This window comes from Eubalaena glacialis, chromosome 6 (assembly GCF_028564815.1).
Source record: "Eubalaena glacialis isolate mEubGla1 chromosome 6, mEubGla1.1.hap2.+ XY, whole genome shotgun sequence".
Taxonomy (NCBI): Eukaryota; Metazoa; Chordata; class Mammalia; order Artiodactyla; family Balaenidae; genus Eubalaena; species Eubalaena glacialis.
Window position 1 is genome coordinate 115,151,254 of NC_083721.1, and position 23,840 is coordinate 115,175,093.

Below are 23,840 nucleotides of genomic sequence, written 5' to 3' on the forward strand. Positions count from 1 at the left end.
TGTTAATGAGGTGACTTCTGGTAAGCCCCTAAAGATGGGGCTGGTTGCCAGGGGAACCAACCAAGTGATTAAAGAGAAGGCTGGAACTTTCAGCCCTGCAGACTTCCAGGGAGGGGAAAGGGGCTGGAGATAACGTGATCACTACTGGACAATGGTTGAATAATTCACGCCTACATAATGAAGCCTCCATAAAAATCCCTGAACCTCAGATTTGGAGAGCTTCCGGGTTGGTGAACAAGAACACTTCTGCGTGCTGGGAGGGTGGCATCTCAAACTCCATGAGGACAGAACATCCTGAGCTCAGGATCCTTCTGGACCTCACCTTATCTCTTCATCTGGCTGTTCATTCCTATCCCTTAATATCCTTTGTAATAAACCACTAATCTAGTAAGTAAACTGTTTTCCTGAGTTCTGTGAGCCCCTCTAGCCAGTTAATCAAACCTGAGGAGGGGGTCATGGGAACTTGATTTACAGCCAGTGGGTCAGAAACACAGGTAACAACCTGGACTTGTGATTAGTGACGGAAATGAAGTTGGGGGTGTAGTCTTGCGGGCTTGAGCCCTTATCCTGTGGGATCTGATGCTATATCTCCAGGTGGAGTGAGAACTGAATTGAATACAGTAAGACACCCAGCTGGTACAGCAGAACTACTTGGTGTGGGGAAAAACCCGACACATTTGGTGACACAAGGGTCAGAAATGAAGTGCTCTGTGGGTAGAGTACTGAGCACAGAGGAGACACACAGGAGCTTCTCCTTTACACTGCACCTAATACGTAATTATTAGTTCACTGGCCTAAACCAAAACAAACTTTGTATTTCCAATTTCTTATTAACTGAAAAAGCTATAAAACCTGACCATAACAAGGATCATTGGCCATAAAGACATGTGATTGTTCAAAACGAAGCTAGAAATTCTGATTAGATTTACTTTAATATTACTGCTTTATTAAGTTACATATGCTTACTGTAAAAAAAAAAAAATGATAATACGTAAGTAAACAAAACAGGCCATAAAAGGCTCTGACCTAATCCTACTCCATGGAGGTAACTGGAAACAAGATGGGTTATACACTTTCTCTTTTTTTCCTATGCTTATATGAACATATAAACACACACATATAATGTGCAGAAATTCTAATTTTTGTAAATGGATTATTCAATGCTTGTCTGTGACTTAATTTTTTCACTTGCCAATATCTCGCCTTATAACATTCACTGAAAAAAAAAGTTTATTTTTGTACCTGGTATGTGTCAGATGCTAGGGTTACAACATTTAAGAGATACACAATCCCCATCCTCAAAAAAGAAGGGCAGACACAATAATTACAGACTGAAATCTTAAAGGGAAAAAAAAAACGGGGGGTCTGGGAGGAGGAGGGTGAGGAGGGAGCCAGGGACCTCTCCTGAGAGGTCATTTAGGCTGACAGCTGAAGGAAAAAAGGGAGTTAGTACCCAAATCAATGGAGAGCGCTGGTCCAGGCAGAGTGAACACCAGGAGCAAAGGGCTGACACTGAGAAAGTGCCGTGTGCCTGAGAAAGTAAAAGGTCCTGACACAGGAAAATGGCACAAGAGGAAACTAGAGGACCAGCCCAGGGTCAAAGCATGCAAGTTCTTCAGGCGTGTGGATTGTATTCTAAGTGCAAAGAGAAGCCACCAGCAGGCTTTCAGCAGAGGAGTGATAGGATGCAACATATGCTACGACCATATGTGCTTTCCACAGTGTATTTATTCAATCCCCCACTGATGGACACTTGGACGTTTCCAGTCACTTAACAGATATTCTAGGCTTAAAGGGTACACCTATCTTCAGTTCCAGCATATCTTTAGGTCTGAATGGTCTTGAGGAGTTCACTGATGCAGGGACTGATGGCTGCACCTGATCAAAGCTAGGCGCAGAAAATATCCTAGCTGGGCTGGGGCAACTGCAATTAAAATATCCTAAAAGGGGGACTTCCCCGGTGGTCCAGTGGTTAGGACTTCACCTTCCAATGCAGGGGGTGCGGGTTCGATCCCGGGTCAGGGAGCTAAGATCCCACATGCCTCGTGGCAAAAAAACAAAACATAAAACAGAAGCAATATTGTAACAAATTCAATAAAGACTTTAAAAATGGTCCACATCCAAAAAATCTTAAAAAAAAAAAAAAGTGACTTTAAAATAATATATATATCCTAAAAGGATTAAGACAGAACAAAATCCAATCAAGCAGCCATTGCTCAGGGCATTTTTATGATTTCTCTTGAAGAATATATGTTCATAGTTCCCAAATCTGTGCTCCCAGACTTGGTCTGTTCCCTAAGCTCTACATCCAACTACCTGGATGGCATCTCTTCTCGGGTCCCCCAGAGCCATCTCAAACTCAGGATGGAATGACCAAACCTCAACACTACTTTCATTACCCCCTCCCCCGGTCCAGTGTTCTCTATGTCAGTGATCAATCCCAGCACCATCGGCTTCCCCAAGCCAAAAAGCTGGGTCTTCACCACTCAGATGCCTCCTGCTCCTTTGTCCTCCACATCCAAACAGTTCATAAAGTCTCCTTAATGTTGCCGTCCTGCTGTCCCCTCATCCACCAGCCCTGTCCCCGCACTCAGGCTCAAACCCCCTCCCCTTTGGATTACTGGCCTCCTAATTCTCTGCCATCACTTCTGCCCTACGCTTATGTGCCATCCAGAAAAACATTTTCAATCTTTCTAAGTTCAAATCTGATCATGAAACTCCTCAGCTTGAAATCCTTAAAAGGCTCCTCGAAGCTTTCAGAATTAAATCTTAGCAAGACCATGATCTGGCACCTACTTACTTGATCCCTAACTTCCTGCTTCTCTTATCTTGGGCCTCAGTCTTAACCAAATCTCTGCTCAGAGCCGCACACTCTTTCACGTCCCTTGCACTTCTGCATGTGTGTTTCCCTCTACCTGAACATTCTTCACCCCACTCTGTCCCGCTGACTCCTTCTTATCTAGATTTATACCCCCCTATTTGTCTTTCAGGACTCATCTTGGGTATTATCTCTCTAAAAAGACTGGAGAGCAGAGATTGTGAAATTTCCATATTTGTTAGTTCAGTGCCCAGCCCAGTACCTAAGACACAAGGAACGCTCAGCAAATGTTAATGTGTAAACTGCCTTCAGAGATCATTTATAAGCCACTTAAAAAAGGGGGGGACAATTCCTTTTTAGTTATCCCACTTTAAAATGAAAGGGAAAATGGAAAATAAAGTTATAATCTTTATTTCCTAAACTTCCAAACATAGACTCCACCAGCCGCCACCTCCAAAGGTGTATTAAAAACAAAAACGTTTCCCCCAAATATATCAAGCAATGGTATCATCAGTGGACTCTGTTTAATGACTATCTTGAAGGGACAAGCGCTAATTTCGATATAGTGTTTTATTAAAATCAGCCTCCGCATATTAAAGCTGTGCCTTCCTTCAGCATCTGTCAAAGCTTTATTAAATTTGGCTGAATTTTTTGTTTTAGGCCAAATTTATGTGGAAAAAAAAGAACTCAATCTCTCTAATGGAGAAATATAAATTAAAACAAAAATAAAATATTTTCAATCTATCAAATTCACAAAGATGAAAAGAATATTGGATGCTGGGGAGTGCACAGTAAGATAGACACTTAGAAATACTTCTGGTTGTCATGGATACAGGGACAACTTTCCTTGAAGGCACTTGGGGGTCTTTAAATCATACCTACCTTTTTTTTCCCCAATAAACCCATTTCTGGAAACTTTTCAATAGAAATCATCAGAGGAGCACAATCATTTATGTAAGGCCATAGTCCATGCAGCACTATTTAGAAGAGTAAATGAAATGGGTACCACATGAATCCATGTGTAAGTGTACATTTACATCCACTGGAAGGACATGCCGTAAAATGGCAATAGTCACTATCTTTGACAAGATTACTGATACATTTTATTTTCTCTTATTTCAATTTTTCAAATTTTCGGTAACGGACACTTAGTACGCTATTTTTAAAATGTATCTTTGTAAACCTTAAATGCATTCTTTCAGAGCAGTACTTCGAGTGAAGGAAAAAAACCTTATTAATTCCTCCCTTTTGCACTCCTCTCCCTTTACCATCAGTAACCACGGTTGAAAGTCTGATGTGTATGATTCTGGGTACTATTTCTATAAATTGATGACATACATATGTATATAAACACATTTCATTACCTAGATGTCATTACACTATTTGTTCTGTTCTGCAACTTAATGTTCTCCACTTAACGACACAGCTTAGAGACCTCTTTTAAATAGCTGAAGCAATAAGTTACAGGAAAAGATTCAAGAGAACTTGGCTCTTCTGCCACTAAGAGAAAAGCTTATAACTGAATATTATCTCCAAATAGAAGTAGAATTTTTATGAGGTGCACGTTAAAGCAGTTATTCTTTTTCCACGGGAGAGTAAATAAAAGAGAGCAGCAGGGACGATTTCATTGGCGTAAGAAACCATCTCGTGAGCACCACTCCTTAGACACCAGACACGACTCTGCACCAGCTGAACTATCCGATTCCCTGGAAATTTCCCTCCCCCCGGCTCCGCCCCAGCATCTGAGCCGAAAATCTGGAAGTAAATACACATTTCACTTGATAGAAACATCTTTCTTGTTTTTGAGTTGTTTGACTAAGTCAATAAGTCTTTCCAAAGCCCCAATTCAGTAAGTTGTCACCGTCATTTCAGCCACGCACAGGAACAATGTCACCGAAGTATTACTCACACTATGCAAATAAATTTCGTTAGCATTTTAATTACCAAAAAAGATATTACTCATTTTTTCCAAGAATGAAGAATAACCATCTAGAGAGACTTGCCCAAGGGCCTTAGGTGGAGTCCGGTTCTAAAAACTTGGGCCTCATCATACAAAATTTCACTCTCTAAAATAAATACTGGGAACTCCCAATTTCTTTCATTTCAGATAAGGGAAGCAAGTGAAATTCTACATTTTGATTTTGAACCATAAATGCTCTATGTACACAGTCTTTTTGTTAAAAATACTGACATTGTTTTCCCAGAATCTATAAAACCCCATCAGTAACCTGCACAAATGAAAAAGAAGATGAATCCCTGAGCTGGCTGTATGGATAACCTCAGTTCCCTACAACACTAGGAGATTGGGGGAATAATCCTGATATTCATGACTCCTGCTCAAGAGAGAGAAACGCTGCCTTAGAAAAAACAATTCACTGGAACAGCACTTCTTCACAGAGGGTCCTTCATACAGTAAGTATCAAGGTAAGGCAATTACATGACATTTTTGCCAGCCTTACCTAAAAGAACCAGCGTCAAATCAAGTGAACCAGAGACACCTGAAGGAATGTAGCAGTCTACCGTAACTAGGATGTAAAAGTCTCAAAAAAATTAAGGATCACTGCTGGTTCAATTCAATTCCTATTACCTTCCTCCTTTCTCTTCTGTGTGAATTCTTTTCCAATGTCTCAGTAACAACCAAACAAAATCTGACACAATCTCTTTCATGGCCAAGGCTAGAACTTCTCTAAGTACAATAGCTTCTCCTAAAGACCCTCCCCCTCCCCCAAAGGATTTGGGGTCCTGGAGGAGAGACCCATGGGCAGTAGGACCTTAGGTAATTTCATACCTGTCAGGCCAAGTTTCTTCACTTAGTGTTTCCCAAAGTGGGATATGCAGACCACTGACGGAGCAAGAGATGCATTCAAGTAGTTGACAGACTGCTATGGTTTGAATGTTCATATCCCCCCAAAATATGTGTTGAATTCTTAACCTCCGAAGATGATATTAGGTATTAGGAAGTGGGGACTTTGGGAGGTGCTTAGAAGTCATGAGGATACAGCCCTGACAAATGGGACTACAGTAAGTCCCCTACATACGAACCTTCAAGTTTCGAACTTTCAAAGATGCCAACATGCATCTGGTCCCACAAAGGAACCAGAACCTGTGCCATCAACGTCAGGCGTGAGTGAAATTGCAGCTTGCCCTCCGCCTCCTATTGCTGACAATCCTTCAGCTCTGCCATGTCCCACCTCCTCTCCCTCCTCCAGTCAGTAACTCTTCTTGCCTGTTCACTCGATGCCAGCCCCTGTATGCCAGCTGTTGTACCGTACTACCGTACTTTTCAAGGTACTGTACTGTAAGATTTAAAATTTTTTTTTTGTGTTCATTTGTTTTTTATGTATTATTTGTGTGAAAAGTATAATAAACCTATTACAGTACAGTATTGTGTTAGTTGGGTACCTAGGTTAACTTTGTTGGACTTACGAACAAATTGGACTTACAAGTGCGCTCTCCAAATTGAATTTGTTCGTATGTAGGGGACTTACAGTAGTGCTTTCTACAACAGGCCCCAGAGAGCTCCCTTGCTCCCTTCTGCCGTGTGAGGCTATAAGAAGTCTGCAACGTGGCTAGAAGAGGGCCCCAACTCAACCACACTGGCACCTTGATCTTGGACTTCCAGCCTCTAGAACCGTGAGAAATAAATTTCTATGGTTTATAAGCCAAGCAGTCCACGGTATGTTGTTCTAGCAGCCGAAACAGACTAAGACACAGATAAACTTATTTTTAATATAAAAAAATGGGCAGAAGACCTAAATAGACATTTCTCCAAAGAAGACATACAGATGGCCAACAGGCACAATGCAAAGATGCTCAACATTGCTAATTATTAGAGAAATGCAAAGCAAAACTACCATGAGGTACCACCTCACACCAGTCAGAATGGCCATCATTAAAAAGTCCACAAATAACAAATGCTGGAGAGGGTGTGGAGAAAAGGGAACCCTCCTACACTGTCGGTGGGAATGTAATTGGTGCAGCCGCTATGGAGAACAATACGGAGGTTCCTCAAAAAACTAAAAATATTTTGAGTTGCTATATGATTCAGCAATCCCACTCCGAGGCATATATCTGAACAAAACTCTAATTCAAAAAGATACATGCACCCCTATGTTCACAGCAGCACTATTCACAAAAGCCAAGACATGGAAACAACCTAAATGTCCATCAACAGAAGAATGGATAAAGAAGATGTGGTACATATATATAACGGAATATTACTCAGCCATGAAAAGAAATGAAATTGGGTCATTTGTAGAGATGTGGATGGACCTAGAGTCTGTCATACAGAGTGAAGTAAGTCAGAAAGAGGAAAACAAACATTGTATATTAATGCATATATGTGGAATCTAGAATTTGGTACAGATGAACCTATTTGCAGGGCAGGATGTAGAGAATGGACGTGTGGACACAGAGGAGGAAGAGGAGGGTGGGATGAACTGGGAGATTAGGTTTGACATAAATACACTACCATGTGTAAAATAGATAGCTAGTAGGAACCTGCTGTATAGCACAGGGAGCTCAGCTCAGTGGTCTGCGATGACCTAGATGGGTGGGATTGGGGGGTCTAAGAGGGAGGGGATACGTGTATACATATAGCTGATTCACTTCATCGTACAGCAGAAACTAACACTACATTGTAAAGCAATTATACTCCAATAAAAAAATATATATATATAAAAAAAGAAACAACCAGCTCATAAAACCCATGATTTTGTAGTTATTATTGGCAAGGAAAAGTAAAATAGAGTCAAGTCAAAGTTGATTGAAACAAAAAGTGCTTCACAATAAAGTGGTACAAAGATGTACCAAACTCAGAAGTAACGTGCAGCTTCGAGATATTTAGGATGCTTCTGATGCGATCGTGAGCTTTGCTTCCCTGGGCCGTATCCCCATTGATTCCCATAACTTCGATTGCTTTCTCGCAGCTAAATATTCCTATTAGCATTTAAACATACCCACATTTCTCTAATCTTTAAACAAAAAAAGACCCTCCTTCACTTCCCTTTCAACTACAGCTCTCTTTTTGTCTTTTTACCCTCAGCCTGACTGTTGAAACAGCTACACTAGCTGGCTGCATGTTCCCACCTCCCACTCATCCCTCAACACACTCCAATCTGGCTTCCACACCCACTTCTGCAAGGACACAACCCACCTGATGATAAATAAACCCAGTGAACGCATCAATCATTATCCCACTTTGTCTTTCAGGAGCACCCAACGGGGCTGACCTTCCTTCCACCAAATTACATGTCATTTGCCAGACCATTTATTAAGTTTTCCTCCTTCTTTGGTACATTTTGTTCTGTTTTTCAAGTCTCCTCTGTTGGTTCCTTTTCCCTAAACAAGATGAAGTCCGGTGTTCTTCACAGTTGCACTTCAGACTCACTAACTACTCTTCTTATTATACACACTCCTGGGTACTTTCATCCATTCTCTCAGCTTCGAAAACCATCCCTAGGCTGACGATCCACAAATCCACGTCTCCAATTCAAGTCTCTCCACTGAGCTCCTGACTTGGATGTTCTATAGGAATCTCAGTTCCGACACATTCTAAATGGAACTCATCAGCTTCTCCCTCTGTTCCTACTGTAGAGATAAACAAGAGCATCCAACTGGTTGCACAAGCCAGAGACTATTTTCCTTGATTTCTGTCCGCAAATATGCCCACCCAAACACTCTCCATGCCTACCTCCCCAGTGCTGTAGGTTTGCTTCTCTCCATCTTACTATCACATCAGTACAGGCCCCTATCATCTGTAGCCTCATCAACTACAAAGGCCTCATCACTGGGGCTCATCCCCACTGTCACCTTCACAGCACATGAATTTATAGCTTCCACAGCATCCTAGGATAAGGTCCACAATTCCCTAACATGGTTCCTCAGTGCTCTCTCTCCCGGACTGGGCTCTCGCCACATGAAGAACATTCTAGTTCTCCAAATTCTATAAGCACGTTCCTGTCTTTGGGAACATGTTTATAGAATTTGGAGAATTCAACAGCTACTCTTGCTTCAGGCTTCAGCTTCAACATTACTATGTTCTTCCCTCTTACGTCACTCATCATCCTTTACTGTAATTCTTATTTAATATCTGCCTTCCCCTTTACACAGCACATTCCACGAGGGCAGTAACCACCGATGTCTTATTCATCCCCATATTTTCAGGGGCTGGCATCGTCCCTGGCACTGTAGTGGATACTCAATAAACACTTACTGAATTCAGACACCAAAAGAAAATGAGATATCTAAAGGCCCTTATGACAAGACTGCCTGAAACAGTAAAAACACCCGTTTCATCTGAGTACAGCAAACATTGCTTTGTTTTTCAGCTACCTAAAGAATGGTGTGCAAATGGCTATGAGAATCTACCAGTTTTCAGCATCCAACTCAGACATGTTCTCTTCAGAGGGATCTGAATGGGTGATCCCATTACTGTGTAATGAGCCCCTCAACACTTACCTTGCTTACTTCCTTTAAGGCCCTTTTGCAGACTTCATACTTTGAAGAGTCCTTAGGTGTCTTTTGACAGATAGTCTGCAATCAAGTAAAAGAAGAACAAAATCAACTGATTTATTGTACTAAGTAAAACAAAACCAACGTCCAGTCATAGAGTCTTACTTGTAGCAAACTTAACAATGCTGAACACAATACTATGGATGAGTCTGAAGATGACATTAAAATCCGATTACAAAACTAGGAAATAGTCTTTAAAAGCACAGGATCCATGTTAATCCAGAGGATAGTTAAATAAGAGGATAGACTTCAGAGATGGGTAAACCTGGTTTCAAATTCCAGATCTGCTCCTTACTAGCTACTTGACCTTGGGCAAGTCACCTACCCTGCCTCTATAAGCCTCAGTTTCCTCATCTGTAAAATTGGGATAATGCAATTACATCACAAGGTTGTTACAAAAGTTAAATGATAATGCATGTAAAGTTCTTTATGAATACCTGGCATACAGTAGGCTCTCAATGAATGACAAAATTAATGATCACCATCATCATCATTATTATTAGAGCTTATTATATTTGTAGATGATATAATGTGAATAAAAGGATCCAAAAAACGGCTGCTGCTGGGCTTCCTTGGTGGCGCAGTGGTTGAGAATCTGCCTGCCAACGCAGGGGACACGGGTTCGAGCCCTGGTCTGGGAGGATCCCACGTGCCGCGGAGCAGCTAGGCCCGTGAGCCACAACTGCTGAGCCTGCGCGTCTGGAGCCTGTGCTCCGCAACAAGAGAGGCCGCGATGGTGAGAGGCCCGCGCACCGCGATGAAGAGTGGCCCCCACTTGCCGCAACTGGAGAAAGCCCTCGCACAGAAACGAAGACCCAACACAGCCATAAATAAATAAAGAATCCTGGTTAAAAAAAAAAAAAAACGGCTGCTGGATTTTCCCTTGATATGTTTACACTGCTATTTTTGCAATGGTAAAATTGAGTTCAAAGAAGGTCAACTGAAGGTATACTGAATTATGTAAAACTTTTGAAACTATACCCATTCAAAGCCAACAGAACCATTTCAACTGTTAAAAATGTTCACCTCAATTAACAAGCTTAACTAAATCTCCAAATGAAGTTAACACTGAAGAGACCATGTTTTAGGTACATTTAGATTCTGCCCAGGTGGCCAGATTCTCACACATGGGAAACAGATTAGGGCAACAGGCATCCAGCAGAGGTGGAAGATATTAGGAACTAGCAAACCACTGATACCTTAAATGCAGACGAGCACCAAATCTATAAATCCAAAAGTCAGGTGTCAGGATTGTTACGAGTGATATGTGAGAAGCATAGAGTGTACCATCGATGGATTTATATTAATGGTTCTCAAAATTTTTTGACTATGACCCACTGCGAGAAATACTTTTACACTGCAACCAGCAGACATGCACATAAAAATGAAACAAGTTTTTTATGAAATAATATTTAACCACTTTATGAACGATTATATATCATATACCACATGTTCTATTCTATATTCATTTTTTAAAAACACTGCTCATGATTCAAAAATCAATTTCATGACCCACTAATGGGTACAAAAGCAGTTTGAAAAATACTAGTCTTTGTCTCTGGGAGCAGGCATCCTGAGTCCATAGTTTCTTTGCACACTTCAATTTTAGGTAAAATTTTGCACACTGTGAATTTTCTAGGGAGAATGACTACAGCTTTACTCACAATCTCAAAACGGTCTCTGACCCCAAAAAGTTTAGAGCTTACTGGGCAATCATGGCATAAACCTCCAACATGGTACCTACAACATGCATATTAGATTTTGTGAGTCCCAATCTATCTAAGCAATTTCCTCAGAATCACAAAGGGAGAGAATATTTAAAAAGGCTGAGATCACAGAATATACAGAATCTAAGGAAACTCGGCTAAAACGGGTTTTCAGAAGAAGAAAAAGAAAGAATCCTGAAAATTCATAACATTACTAGAAATGTTACATTTAGAAAACAACCATTTCTTGTTAAAAAATAGTAAAGTTTGAAAATTAATATTTTCCTGTATGTGTCGAAGTTTCATTATTTCTAGAAAAGTCTTATTAGGCACAGGAAATAAACCTTTTTAGAGCCAAAATTTAGTTTTGATAACCTGGCTTCATTCTATTCTTAGACATGAAAATATTGATTTTTAAAAAATCAGAGCTAGATTCGCAAAACTGCAAGTTTCCCAATATTTACAAGGAGAGAAGTTCCTAAATCACAGGGAACGGACAAGGAAGGGTGTAAAGGGAGTAGACTGAGGTGGCCTTGGAGCGCAGCAGGTGCTGTGAATTCTGAAATGACAGCTGAGCCTTCCCCTCACCGTGCAGCAGAGCCAGCAAAGTGACCATGATCACACGCTTTCACTCGTTTCTAAACTTCAGTGCTTCTTTAGACTAGCTCTTAGAATTTATAATGGAATCGAGAAAATGGAATTTATTTTGTAATCTTACTCGATTGTAATTTTTTGCTTTATTTTTACCCTGTATTTTGACTTGTAAAAAGCAAGTATGTCAAAACTGACATTATATTAATATTATCCATTGTAAAGTAGAACTATGCCAAAATATTTTAATTTGATCAAAAAGATACTCTTTGAGCTACCATATGATCCAGCAATCCCACTCCTGGGCATATATCCAGAAAAGACAAAAACTCTTAATTCAAGAAGATACATGCATCCCGATATTCACAGCAGCACTATTTACAATAGCCAAGACATGGAAGCAACCCAAATGCCCATCAACAGACGACTGGTTTAAGAAGATGTGATACATAAAATGGAATATTACTCAGCCATAAAAAAGGATGAAATAATGCCATTTGCAGCAACATGAATGGACCTAGAGATTATCATACTAAGTGAAGTAAGTCTGACAGAGAAAGATAAATACTACATGATATCACATAGGTGGAATCTAAAAAATAATACAAATGAATCTATATACAAAACGAAGGACTCACAGACACAGAAAACAAACTTATAGTTACCAAAGTGGAAAGGAAGGCAGGGGAGGGATAAATTAGGAGTTGGAATTAACAGATACATACTACTATATATTAAATAGATAAGCAACAAGGAGTTACTGTATAACACAGTATATATCTTATAATAACCTATAATGGAAAATAATCTGAAAAAATATATATGTATAAAACTGAATCACTTTGCTGTACACCTGAAACTAACACAATATTGTAAATCAACTATACTTCAATTAAAAAAAAAAAAAAAGACACTCTTTGCCCCTCTAGCTGGATGGCAGTCATGTCGGGCCACCTCGTTCTCTCACGGATGCCCCTGCAGTTGCAGCCCAGCCAGTGTGCAGCCCTCCTGAGCTACCGTCTGGCTGTCCTCCCAGCTGTGCTTCCCACTTGGCAGTCTCAACTCTTCCCCCAGCCACATCTTACCACTATTCAAAATCACATACTTGTTTTCTTCATGCATGTTTCCTAAGATAAGATGGATGCCTGGACTTTCCTCACTCATTCTGAGCAATGGAAAATAGGGCAGGTTTATGCCCTGTGATGCTGTAGAGGACCTCCTTCCTGTGTGAAATGGAAGCACCTCATCATCTTGGAATGTGACAGGGAAGGGATCTTAGTGGTCAACCAGAGGAAACTGAGGCCCAAAGAGATTAAGTGACTTGCCCAAGGTCACAGGCCTAGTGGCTCAGCCGGAAAAGGAATCCGGGACTCTTGACTTCAAGAAGTCAATATTCTTCCCATTTCAAAAAATGTTAAGTAAATGAGGGATAATCTAACTTCTTCAGAGTGACCCCACAAGCCTAAATTGAAGATAATTTCCAAAGATATTAGACACAGGTGGGACTTTCCAACCAAATAGCACCTTCTCACTTAATTGAGGGATTTTATAGAAGGGATATAATTTAAGTGGGGTAAGAATAATTTTCTTAATCGGACTTGCGGCAGCACAGCTATCCACAGAGGAAAGAGACACCAGGTCACATCTTACATCCATCAGCAGGGGAAGGCGGGTCACCCTCTGCATGGGGAGAATGAGAAAAGAGATCATGGGTAAGTTCCTACAGTCTTCGTGGGACTCGATTCGGGACAAAACTTCCTTAAAAGATGGGTTGGTGGCTCTGAGGAAAAACAAAGAAAAGACAAAACTTCAAAATACTTCCCCTTCAAGTTAAGAAGCAAAAAATGTATAATAAAATATTGTGATAAATTCATATATTATCAATGATTTTTAAATATAGAAACAACATAAACACATGATTACATAGAGAGACATGGATGGCTTATCTGCCTTTTACAGTCAAGACTGAATATAAGATATAAATTTAAGGTAACAATATGAACAATAAGATGAAAATGTATGGGCTAGAAATTTTTAGAAGTAGAAAGTAAACTAATGAAGAAGCAATGGTATCAAAATGGTGAATGTATACATTATAAATTAGTATACACACTAGAACTCATATCTGACAATCTATAAACATTCCATTTAAAAGATAACACATGTTTTAAGCCACTTCTCTAGCCCGAGATAATAATCTAAGAAAGAAATGTCAGACTGGATTTACTTACTAGGAGGCTTTTGGACTTTTTCAAAGCTTCTAAGACAGAAAACCTTCTGATCATGCCAGCCAGAATATTCCTCCTCTCCCAGTGACATTAGAACAGTGTTAATACTGCCAGAACATTTTTACAGAATTTAGCAAGATACACCGACATAAAGGATCTCATGTGGAACCACCCTATAACTTTCAGGGAAGGCCAAGAGGGGATTCCAGGAAGAATGGAGCCTCAGAAAGGTCCCCAACTTGCCAAATAAAAGATCTAGTATTCAGTAAAGACAGCAGTCAAACCGAGGTCTTCTGACTTTCAGTGGGTCCCTGACACTGCATCTCTCACCCTGTCACCTCACTTCACCCCCAAGGGAGCTCTGAGGAGTTCCAGGGTGACTTGTGAGGAGGACGGGGGGAGGCAATGGCCCTGGATTCTGTAATCCCCCTGTAATCCCATGTTGAGGGGTGGAGGGAAGGCCAAGAAGCAGGGTAGTGGCAATTGTAACCTTTTTTAAAAAAATACACTTTGAAACTTGGATGACTGGGTTCCAGGCTGCTAGAAATAAATTAGGAAATACCCAGAAGAACAAAGTAAAAGAAAGAACACAGAAAGGTTTTAATCTCATTTTCTTAAATTGAGGAGTTTTAGGTTTCCTGCTAGCTTTGAAAAGATTTTTAGGAAGTTAAAAAAAGAAGCAAATTCTAAACCAGTTGCATATTTAAATTACTTAGGCCCCAGGCCTCCCCGACCTCCAAAGATTCTGATGAAACAGTCTAGGATGCACCCTGGGCATTGTTTGTTTGTTGGTTTTCAGATTCCAAAGGGCAACTGAAGTTGAAAAGTCACAGCCTTAAATGTAAATTTACATCAACTGCAACAAAGCTTCTGAAAACACAGCTACTAATTTCCATGTGAAAGCTCCAATGATGATATCATTGAGCTAATTTAAATAAAACCTTTATTTTTAAAGAGTGACATAAAGTACAGCAGTACCTATTCGCATTTTTTTAAATCCTGCAAAACAAAGTGAAATTTAGCTCTAATTCCAGGCTTTGTTTTCACACATGTAACTTGGATTTTCCAACAGTTACAGAGTAACCTTTACATCAGCAGTTCCCATGGGGGATGGAGGGGAGTTTAGGGAAAGTGAGGGCTGTGATTCTCCATCCCCCACCCCTGCAAGGGATATCGGGCAATGTCTGGAGATATTTTTGTTTATCACCACTGGGGTGTCATGGTGCTGTCAGCATCTTGTGGGCAGGGGCCAGAGATGCTGCTAAACATGCTACAATGTACAGGGCAGTTTCCACAACAAAGACTAATCTAGGACAAAATGTCAGGACTGCCTACAAACCCTGCTTTGTACTAATAGCCTCCTTTGGGGTTGGCAGCTGTGGGTTTTCCACCCTGCCTGTACGAGATTTTAATGAGAATGTGGAGGGGGAAGGGGCATAATCAGCCCTTCTCACCAACTTGGGGGCTGTTTCTCCAAGCAGCCATGAGGTGATCCTCACCATAGGGTCTCACACATTGCATAGAAACTGACCTGGGTTCCATGCTGCCGTCATAAATGCCACACAGGAGGGGACTCACAGGAGGGGAGGAGAATGATAACAGCCAATCAGCCCTCAAACTGAGTTTACAGCAATGTACAAGTGCACTGCCAAATAGATAGCCCCTTGTGATAAACAAGCCCCCGACCCCGGCAAGAAAGCAATATAGACATTACTGAGCCATTGTTGACTCTTTTAAGGATAGAGATAGCATATACATCACAAAATGCTCAGTAACCTAAATAGACAAAGGGAAAAAGTATGGGGGGAAATTTAAAGTTTAATTATTTTTTGTTTCATAGTTAAAGCCTTTAAGAACTTTTTTTAAAAACTGCCTTCCTTCAGACCTTCCCCTGCTCTCCTTACCCCTAACCACCTAGAGGGGGAAAATCAGCAATTCCTATAAACAACTGAACAGAGTTGTCATTTGAATGGAGGAAGATTAGGATACTTGAGAAAGCTTTGGCTCCTAGGCACTAGTTCAAGGTACTCAAAAGCTCCATCTTGGCCTCATGCTACTTAATGGCCAGATAACAGCTTAGAGAACAATCTTTTCACCGTTTAGAATGATAATCACTGATCACCAACCCTCCCACCCCCAACCCCGTGTCTTGCAGCAATTAAAAAAAAAAAAAGAAACAAGGAAAACAGCAACAAACTATAATTTCATAATTGCTTTAGAGACAAAATTCTCCACAAACTGGATTTTTCTAATCAAATGCCCTCACCCTAAAAGCAATCCTCTTAAAAATTTCTCCCTGGAAAATAGATCATCAGGAGGCATTTCTAAATATAATTTAAGAGATCCATTAATTTCAATCTATGTGACCTAATTAAAACAAGATTAGATAATTAAAACGATAACATTCAATATTGCTTACAACAATTTTTGTAGTGTCCGCTGTTGGTAGACTTCATTTGTGCAGTATTTCACATATGGGTCAAATGTGGATGCTGTGTGTTTTTCCACAATGTCACTTATATCATCTATGAAGATATTATTCTGATGTCTTGCTTCCAACTCTGTAAAGAATCTGAAAAAAACAAAGAAAATCATTTACACTTTCTTCTGTGTGCTTTAATAGACAACAGATCATCCTCATGTAATACTATTATACGTACAGTATAATAGTATTTGAAAATATCAACAGTACTCGGTACCAAAAAATACAAGAAAAAAACTATAAAACAGTCTAAATTTAAATCTATCATATAAACACCTTATTACTTCGTATGGTTGGCTTAAAACATTAATAATCCAGGGCATTTCTGTGCTTTCAGGTATATTTTAGAATGCACAGATTTCACTATTTTTCAAGAATTCCCTAGATACTAGGAGGGGGGCAGGCTTCATGCTTACACATTTTACTGTATTGAAAAGCATATGAGCAAAACACCTAAGTTAGCGCCTAAAAAATAGGTGTGAAACAAACCTAGTTCTGTGTCCTTTCTCTCAAACTAAAAATAATCATATCATTTAAATCTAATACATGACATTTAAATGACTTCGTATATGATTGAAGATTGCGATTTAGAGTTGCCAGTGTGTGTGTGTGTTGTGTGCACTTGTACACGTGTATTGTGTCTAGTCCAGTTAAAATTAAATTTCAGATAAACAATGGATAATTTTTTAATACGACCATGTGCAAATATTGCATAGGACATCTTAGCTGTCTTGTACTTTTTTCTGGCAACCTTAGATTGCATCCAATTTTAACAGAACATCAACTCAGATATTTGAAACAGAGGGTTCTTGCTCAAAATGTGGTCCAGTGACCAGCAACATTGGTATCATTTAATGGCTCATCAGAAATGCAGAATCTCACCACCTACCTCCCCCAATCTGAACCTGCATTTTATCAAGATTGCCCGATGCTGTGAATGCACACTAAAAATTGGGAACTTCCCTAGAGCACACTTACTGAGCAAGTTCAGAGCGGCAGGAAAATCTTGATAGAAATAACTATCACACAAGACTAGAGCATTTTCTTTAAAAGTGTGATGAAGGTGAAACCAACAATAATGCCTAATGTTGACTTCTGGAATAGTAGTACAAGGGAAGGTTAGTTTTCCATAAGCCCTTTAGCATTTAGCACATCATTGCTCCTTACCAGTTTTCTGGGTGGACTCCATAATATAAAATTCAAGGCACACAGTGAATGAGACAACAGAAATTTATATGAGATGATTAATAGTAAACACAGGCTAACATTTTCTCATTTATATCTCAGTTCTTTTCAAAGAAAATCCTGGCACTCAAATAAAAGAATTAAGAGGTCTTATTTTTATAAATTTACATGTACATTAAACTCATTTTAATGTAAATTGTATTAGCTTGTCATCATTATCTATTCTATTTTTAAAAGTCTCCATGGGAGCTTAAAAGACAAAGAAATGCATTTTAACTTCCTAGAAGAATAAATTTATTTATATTCTGGGTAAACACCTACATTTTTATTGCCTTTAAAAGGGACTTAGGGAAAATAATCAATACGGTTCCCACCCACATGGCCGCATCATCCAAGCCCCTTGTTTAAAACAGCAAGAGGAGCAACTGAAAGCACACTTTGCTGGACTATTTGGCTTTCCACCCAATGGGATCAGGGTTCATACACACAGTTCCTAGACAGCAGGTCAGAAAAACACATCTATGTTTCAAAACTCAGTCAGTGACTTCATGTCACTTTGTCACTCTGAGTTTATTAAGATTCAAATAAAATGTCAAACCCTCTCCAAAAAGTTTCAGAATTTCAAAAACATCCAACTTCAAACCCTATACAAACAAAAACCATGTTTCTTAAAGAATATTTTCTATCTAGACTGGTCCCTGACTTCCAGAAATTTATGATATATTAAGAAGGTAAGAATGATAAACATAAATGATATAGGAAGAAAAAAATGCCTGTATATAACTAACTACATGTTGGAACATATACGCATAAGGGTGCTGGTGGCAGTATCTTTTTTTAAATTATATGAACTATATATTTTTCATTCTGGTAAAATATACATTTTAACCATTTTCAATGGCTTTAATTACATTCACAATATTGTGCAACCATCATCACTATTTCCAAAATACTTTCCTCACCCCAATCAGAAATGCTCTACCCATTAAGCAGTAATCCCCCATTTCCCCCTCTCCCCAGCCCCTGATAACCTCTAATCTACTTTCTATCTCTATGAATCTGCCTATTCTAGATATTTCTGGAATCATACAATATTTGTACTTTTTGTCTGGCTTATTTCACTTAGTATAATGTTTCCTAGGTTAATTCATGTGAAGGGATATACCAGAACTTTTTCCTCTTTATGACTGAATAATATTCCATTGTAGGTACATACCATAATTTGTTTATCTATTCATCTGTTGATGAACACTTGGGTTGTTTCCACCTTTTGGATATTGTGAATAATGCTCCTGTTAACATTCCCATACAAGTATCTGTTTGAGTTGCTGTTTTCAAATCTTTGGGATATATATCCACAGGTGGATTTTCAAGCTCTCTGACTCTGCCACTAACAGTGTATATCAAGAAATGATAGTATAAAACCAAGAACTAATACAGAATAAGCTGAGTTACATGCCAAGGAAAGATTATTTCCTTAAATGAAGGTGGAGTAAGAAATGATCCTTTACCTCCTGACACTCAGAGGTGAGTGGCCCATGGGAGGCATGGAACCAATTAATTGCGATACAGGACTTATTAACAGCAACATACAGTGAAAAGCGCAGGGCAGGGTGACTGGCGGCGTGAGTTGAGGAAAGGTGTGAGGAGTCATCAGGGATGAGGATGGCAATACGGGGAGAAGGGGGGCAGAGCACTGCAGGCAGGGACACAACGTGGGCACAGGCGTGAATCTCGTTGGGAAAACTGTGGGGTTCAGAGAGGCGAGGTGTCAACCACAGGAGGAACAGGGGCAGAGAACGAGGGCTGCAAAGCAAGCGGGTCAGAGCTAGACTATAAAGGTTTCACTGTCTACTGAGGAACGTGGGCTTAATCTATGCTATGGATAAGGAGAACCTACTGGAGATGCTGAAGCCATCCAATCAGACTGAGACAATTGAGACAGAAGTGGGGAGAGACAGACCATAAGCAGGCCAGTGAGATGCTAATCTGGGCAAGTGAAAATAAAGCCTTGGCAGTGGGAAATCAAAAAGGGAGGACACATTAGGGTAATAATTTGGTGGGAAAGTTAACAGAATAGAGAAACTCATTAGATGGAAAAGTCAAGGAAGACATTGTGGTTTCTAGTCAAAGTTTCTAGCTGGGCATCAAGGTGGGTCATGAAACCATTCATGTAGACAGGGACTTAGGAGGAAGGGGGAGAAGCAAGAAGAAAAGAGTTTAACTTTCCCTGAAAATATACATGTGTGAGAATTCAGAGCCACAGGAATTCTAGGTAGTATGTAATCAGGACAAGTTCATTTTTAGCTGGTTTTCATATAAATGCAAAATATTTGTAATTTCTTTTAGCTTCAAGTGTCGTTTAAGAAAATGTTCAAAGAAAATGGAAAAAATAAGAAACCATTCATACGGTCATTATCATGTAAATCTAGGAAATAAATATCTTAGAGGCAAAGATCTCTTCCAATTTCTTGTCTTCAGCTAACTGTTACAGTCTGAGGAATGCAACTACATGACCAAAAACAACAGTAACTTGGCTTTTCCCAATGAAAAGGAAAATTCATTTATCACTATAGAAGGTTTGCCAAAGTACAAGATTAAAAACAAAACACTAATGAAATATCTATGCTACTTATTTTAATATAATATAAATGAAGCCACCCATCTTTTATTTAGACACTGGCATAATTAAAACATAATCCAAAGCTTTCTATGTTAAATTATATTGGTTATTTTTGGCAAATTTGCATATTTTACTAAGTGCGCTGAGCTACAAACAGGCCAAGAAAGTATTACTAAAGAATGAGGTATTATTTCAATAACCAAGAAAGCTGGAGATCCAAATGAAATCTGAAGCAAAAAGAAAAGCATTCTGGTTCCCTAGATGAAACTTGAATGAGTCTGTGAAGCAATTTGGCTTACTTGAAGGATAACTTTTTAATGGAAATCTACTTCAGCCCAATGAATTTTTTTTTTTCTGGCACAATACCTTCATTATTTCCTCTCTGTAGCATTACCAAAATGATCATGTTTTACAACCAATCATGTTACACAACCTTTCTTTTTTTTTCCCCACCAAAATTCTAATGTCATCGCTAACGTCTAGATTTTGAGAAACCTCTGATGGACCAGGAAAGGCCTCCTGGAAGCACTGCCTCTTAACCAGAAACCCAGGTTAGCCCTGTTTGACTGTTGACTCACCATCACCAGCATCCGGTGGCTCTGAATTCTCACAGATGCTGTCTATTTGACATGTCCAGAGGAAAATTAACTGCTTACTTCTTGCTTCTTCTCCCTCCACCTAATCACACCCATACTTCACATGAGCACTGCAAATGACTGCAGCCTGCCCGGGTGAGCTCCTTGGCTATGCAGAGAAAGGTCAGACCACCAAGAAACACAAGGGCAGCCTCGCAGGAGGTGGGGACTTCAAGATGAGAACTACACAGCCATGTTTGAGGAGCTTGCTCAAGGCCTGTAACCTCTCCTCTAATATTTCCTAGAGCTGCAGGGACTGGATATTCTTTAGGCTTTTTGTGGTTGCTTTATCAAGTGATGGTCAAAGGTGGCACTGCCTTTTCAGGGAAAAAACAAAGTCAACAGTGATGTAGCAGCTTCTGATACACTCAGCACATATACTTTTGCGAGCACCACTTTCTCCCTTCCGTAGTAGGCCGAAAAGACCTACAGATTGATGCTAAATGTCCCCATACCATTACTAACAGTCTTCTTAAAATTCAACTGGTAATGTCATTGGCATGTCAGGGATGAGCATTCCTGAGAGCTCTTGAAGACGGTACAGTAAATCCGCCCAACTATAGAAGAGATTAAAACTTATTTAATGCAGACGACAAATCTGGTTTCATCAGTCAGCCAACAAAATTTCTTCCCATGTGCCTAGCACAGGATGACGTGCTTCGGTGGATGTCAAGGAGCAAACAATTGGTAATCATGACCGCCAGTCACTGTACCAAGCCCAGGGCTTCTCACGCACTGCCTCATCTAATTTAATCCTCAAGCCGACTTTATGAGACGGCCAATAAACCCATAAGAAAACCAAGGCTAAGAGTACTTAAGTCAAAACTTGAAACAACTAAGCCTCAGTCTGAACCCAGAGCCAGAGGCTTTCTGAGTCCAGAGCCTGTGCTTGAACTACTACACCTACTGTAGCCTCTGCTCGCAGGTGCCCACTGCTGTGTTACTACTGGCCAGCCCTCAACCTAGACATCCAGAAAGAAGGCTAATAACAGCTGGAACTGAAGAAGAAATATATTACTTTCCAAAAAGACCAACTGTTTAACTATCTCAGCAAATAATTTACACACATCAACATAGTGAAGACTTTCACAGGAGATTTATCCCATGGCAAGATGTGCAAGACAGCAGAAGAGTTGATAGCCTCCCTAGGTGCAGCCTCCAGGAGGGTGGCGGCCAGCAATGTGTTCTGATCCCCATCCACACAGCATGAACAAATACTGTTTTATGGGTGCCAGGTGAAACCCTCTGGGAGTCATCATCTTAGCCCTCCCTGTTCCCTGCTGCCCTCCCCTTTGCCCCACTCATTCTTCAAGTCTCAGATTAAAGTTCGCCTCTTCCAGGAAGCTTTCCCTGACCCTTCTGGGCTGGGTTAGGCACCCTTATTTTATGTCTTAATAAACCTCTGCGTTTTTCCTTTGGTGTACCTACTATGATCATAATTAATTATATTACGATTTTGTTTACCTTTGTCTCTCTTAGCAAGGGCTAGAGGACAGAGGTCATGTCTGTTTCGTTCAACACTCTATGCTCGGGACCTGGCCATAGCACCTGGAATACAAAAGACAGCCAAATATTTGATGGGTGAATACATCGAATTTGTGTTCTAAACAAATTAAAGAAAGTTATGAAGATGGAACCCGTTCAAGGAATTTTGTTCTGCTGCTATTTTACCAAGAATGTAACCCCTGCAAAGAAGTCAGGCTCTACCTTGTTTTACTCACTGGTAAACCAAATCAGTATTTATTTACTGACCACAAACGGAGTTCCCAGAGCTATTCGAGGCACAGTGAAGGTCACCAATGAAGACAACGAACTCCCAGCACAAGCTTTTACAATCCTGTCCAGTAGGGTCACTAAAATGAGACCCAGTTCAGCCCACGTTTCTTCAATGCCAGCTGCACTTACTGAAAACCCTACCAGACCGGCCCCTCCCTCACCTGATTTAGGGAGGATTCCAGGCCACTAAGAAGCTCAGCACTGAGCGCTCTAGCTGGAGAAGCACAGAAAGCAGGGCTCTGGTTATAATCAGCGCTGTCCTGTGCCTTTCTCGGAATGGCATCCTTTCAAGGTACTTTTCCTTCATTAATATCCATCTGCCTAAAGCAAACTCAGATCATTCCTGGATACCTTCCTCACTCGAAAGAGCTGTCAATCTAAGTGGCTGCAGTATCCCACCAGAGAGGGTCATATTCACTTATGCTGGAGACATGTAACATACCAGGCAGGTTTCACATGTCTAAATTGCTGTTATATAATAAAATATCTTCACTAAACAAAGAAATATTCCAGATAAGTGGCAGCAAACTATGTGCTGCTGGAAATACTTTCCTAACAGAGCAACGACAGAACATTCTGTTCTCTACCAAAATGAAATTCTATTCTGCTGTGGATAAGTGAGATTTGGGGCTTATTTGTTTGGGTTTGTTGGATTTTTGTTTGTTTTTTTGGGGTTTGTTTTGCTTTGCTTTGTTTGTTTTGGTGGTCACGTTGACAGTAAAGCCTCAATTTCTTTTAATACATTAGATCAGGAAGAGCAAACGCATGGCAAGTGTAACACCACTAAGCCACGGCAGGCATCACTGATGGTGGCGCTTTGCCCACACGCAGAATCTGTACTCCAGGCAGCCATCATCAATCAATCAAGATCAGTGATGAACAAGATGAAGCTCATCTATGAATCCTTCCCCAGACTCACACTGATAGGAAATCTGTTAATTCAACAGAAATACAGGGCTGTTGCTTCTCAATGAGAATACCCTACACCCTGATCTGGTAAAGGTCTCACAGGGTTTCCTCCCCAGCAGACTGTACATCTTCTCCCATTCCATTTTAGTGTTTTCTGAAATTTTCTCTCTGGGTTGATAATAAAGGAATAAGGGTTGAATTAAAAATGGGAATGTGGGCTTCCCTGGTGGCGCAGTGGTTGAGAATCTGCCTGCCAATGCAGGGGACACGGGTTCGAGCCCTGGTCTGGGAAGATCCCACATGCCGCGGAGCAACTGGGCCCGTGAGCCACAACTGCTGAGCCTGCGCTCCGCAACAAGAGAGGCCGTGATAGT

General features: G+C 40.3%; 1 protein-coding gene across 1 annotated transcript in view; it reads right to left on the reverse strand.

Annotated features, from left to right (window-relative positions):
• ARHGEF26 (Rho guanine nucleotide exchange factor 26) overlaps positions 1 to 23,840 on the reverse strand; it is a 140,457-nt gene that overhangs the window by 50,249 nt on the left and 66,368 nt on the right. The window contains exons 7-9 of the mRNA XM_061193533.1: positions 16,276 to 16,428; positions 13,279 to 13,408; positions 9,278 to 9,352 (exon numbers count right to left, since the gene is read on the reverse strand). Of these exons, the coding sequence (XP_061049516.1) occupies positions 9,278 to 9,352; positions 13,279 to 13,408; positions 16,276 to 16,428 (358 nt within the window). The remainder of the gene's footprint in view (positions 1 to 9,277; positions 9,353 to 13,278; positions 13,409 to 16,275; positions 16,429 to 23,840) is intronic.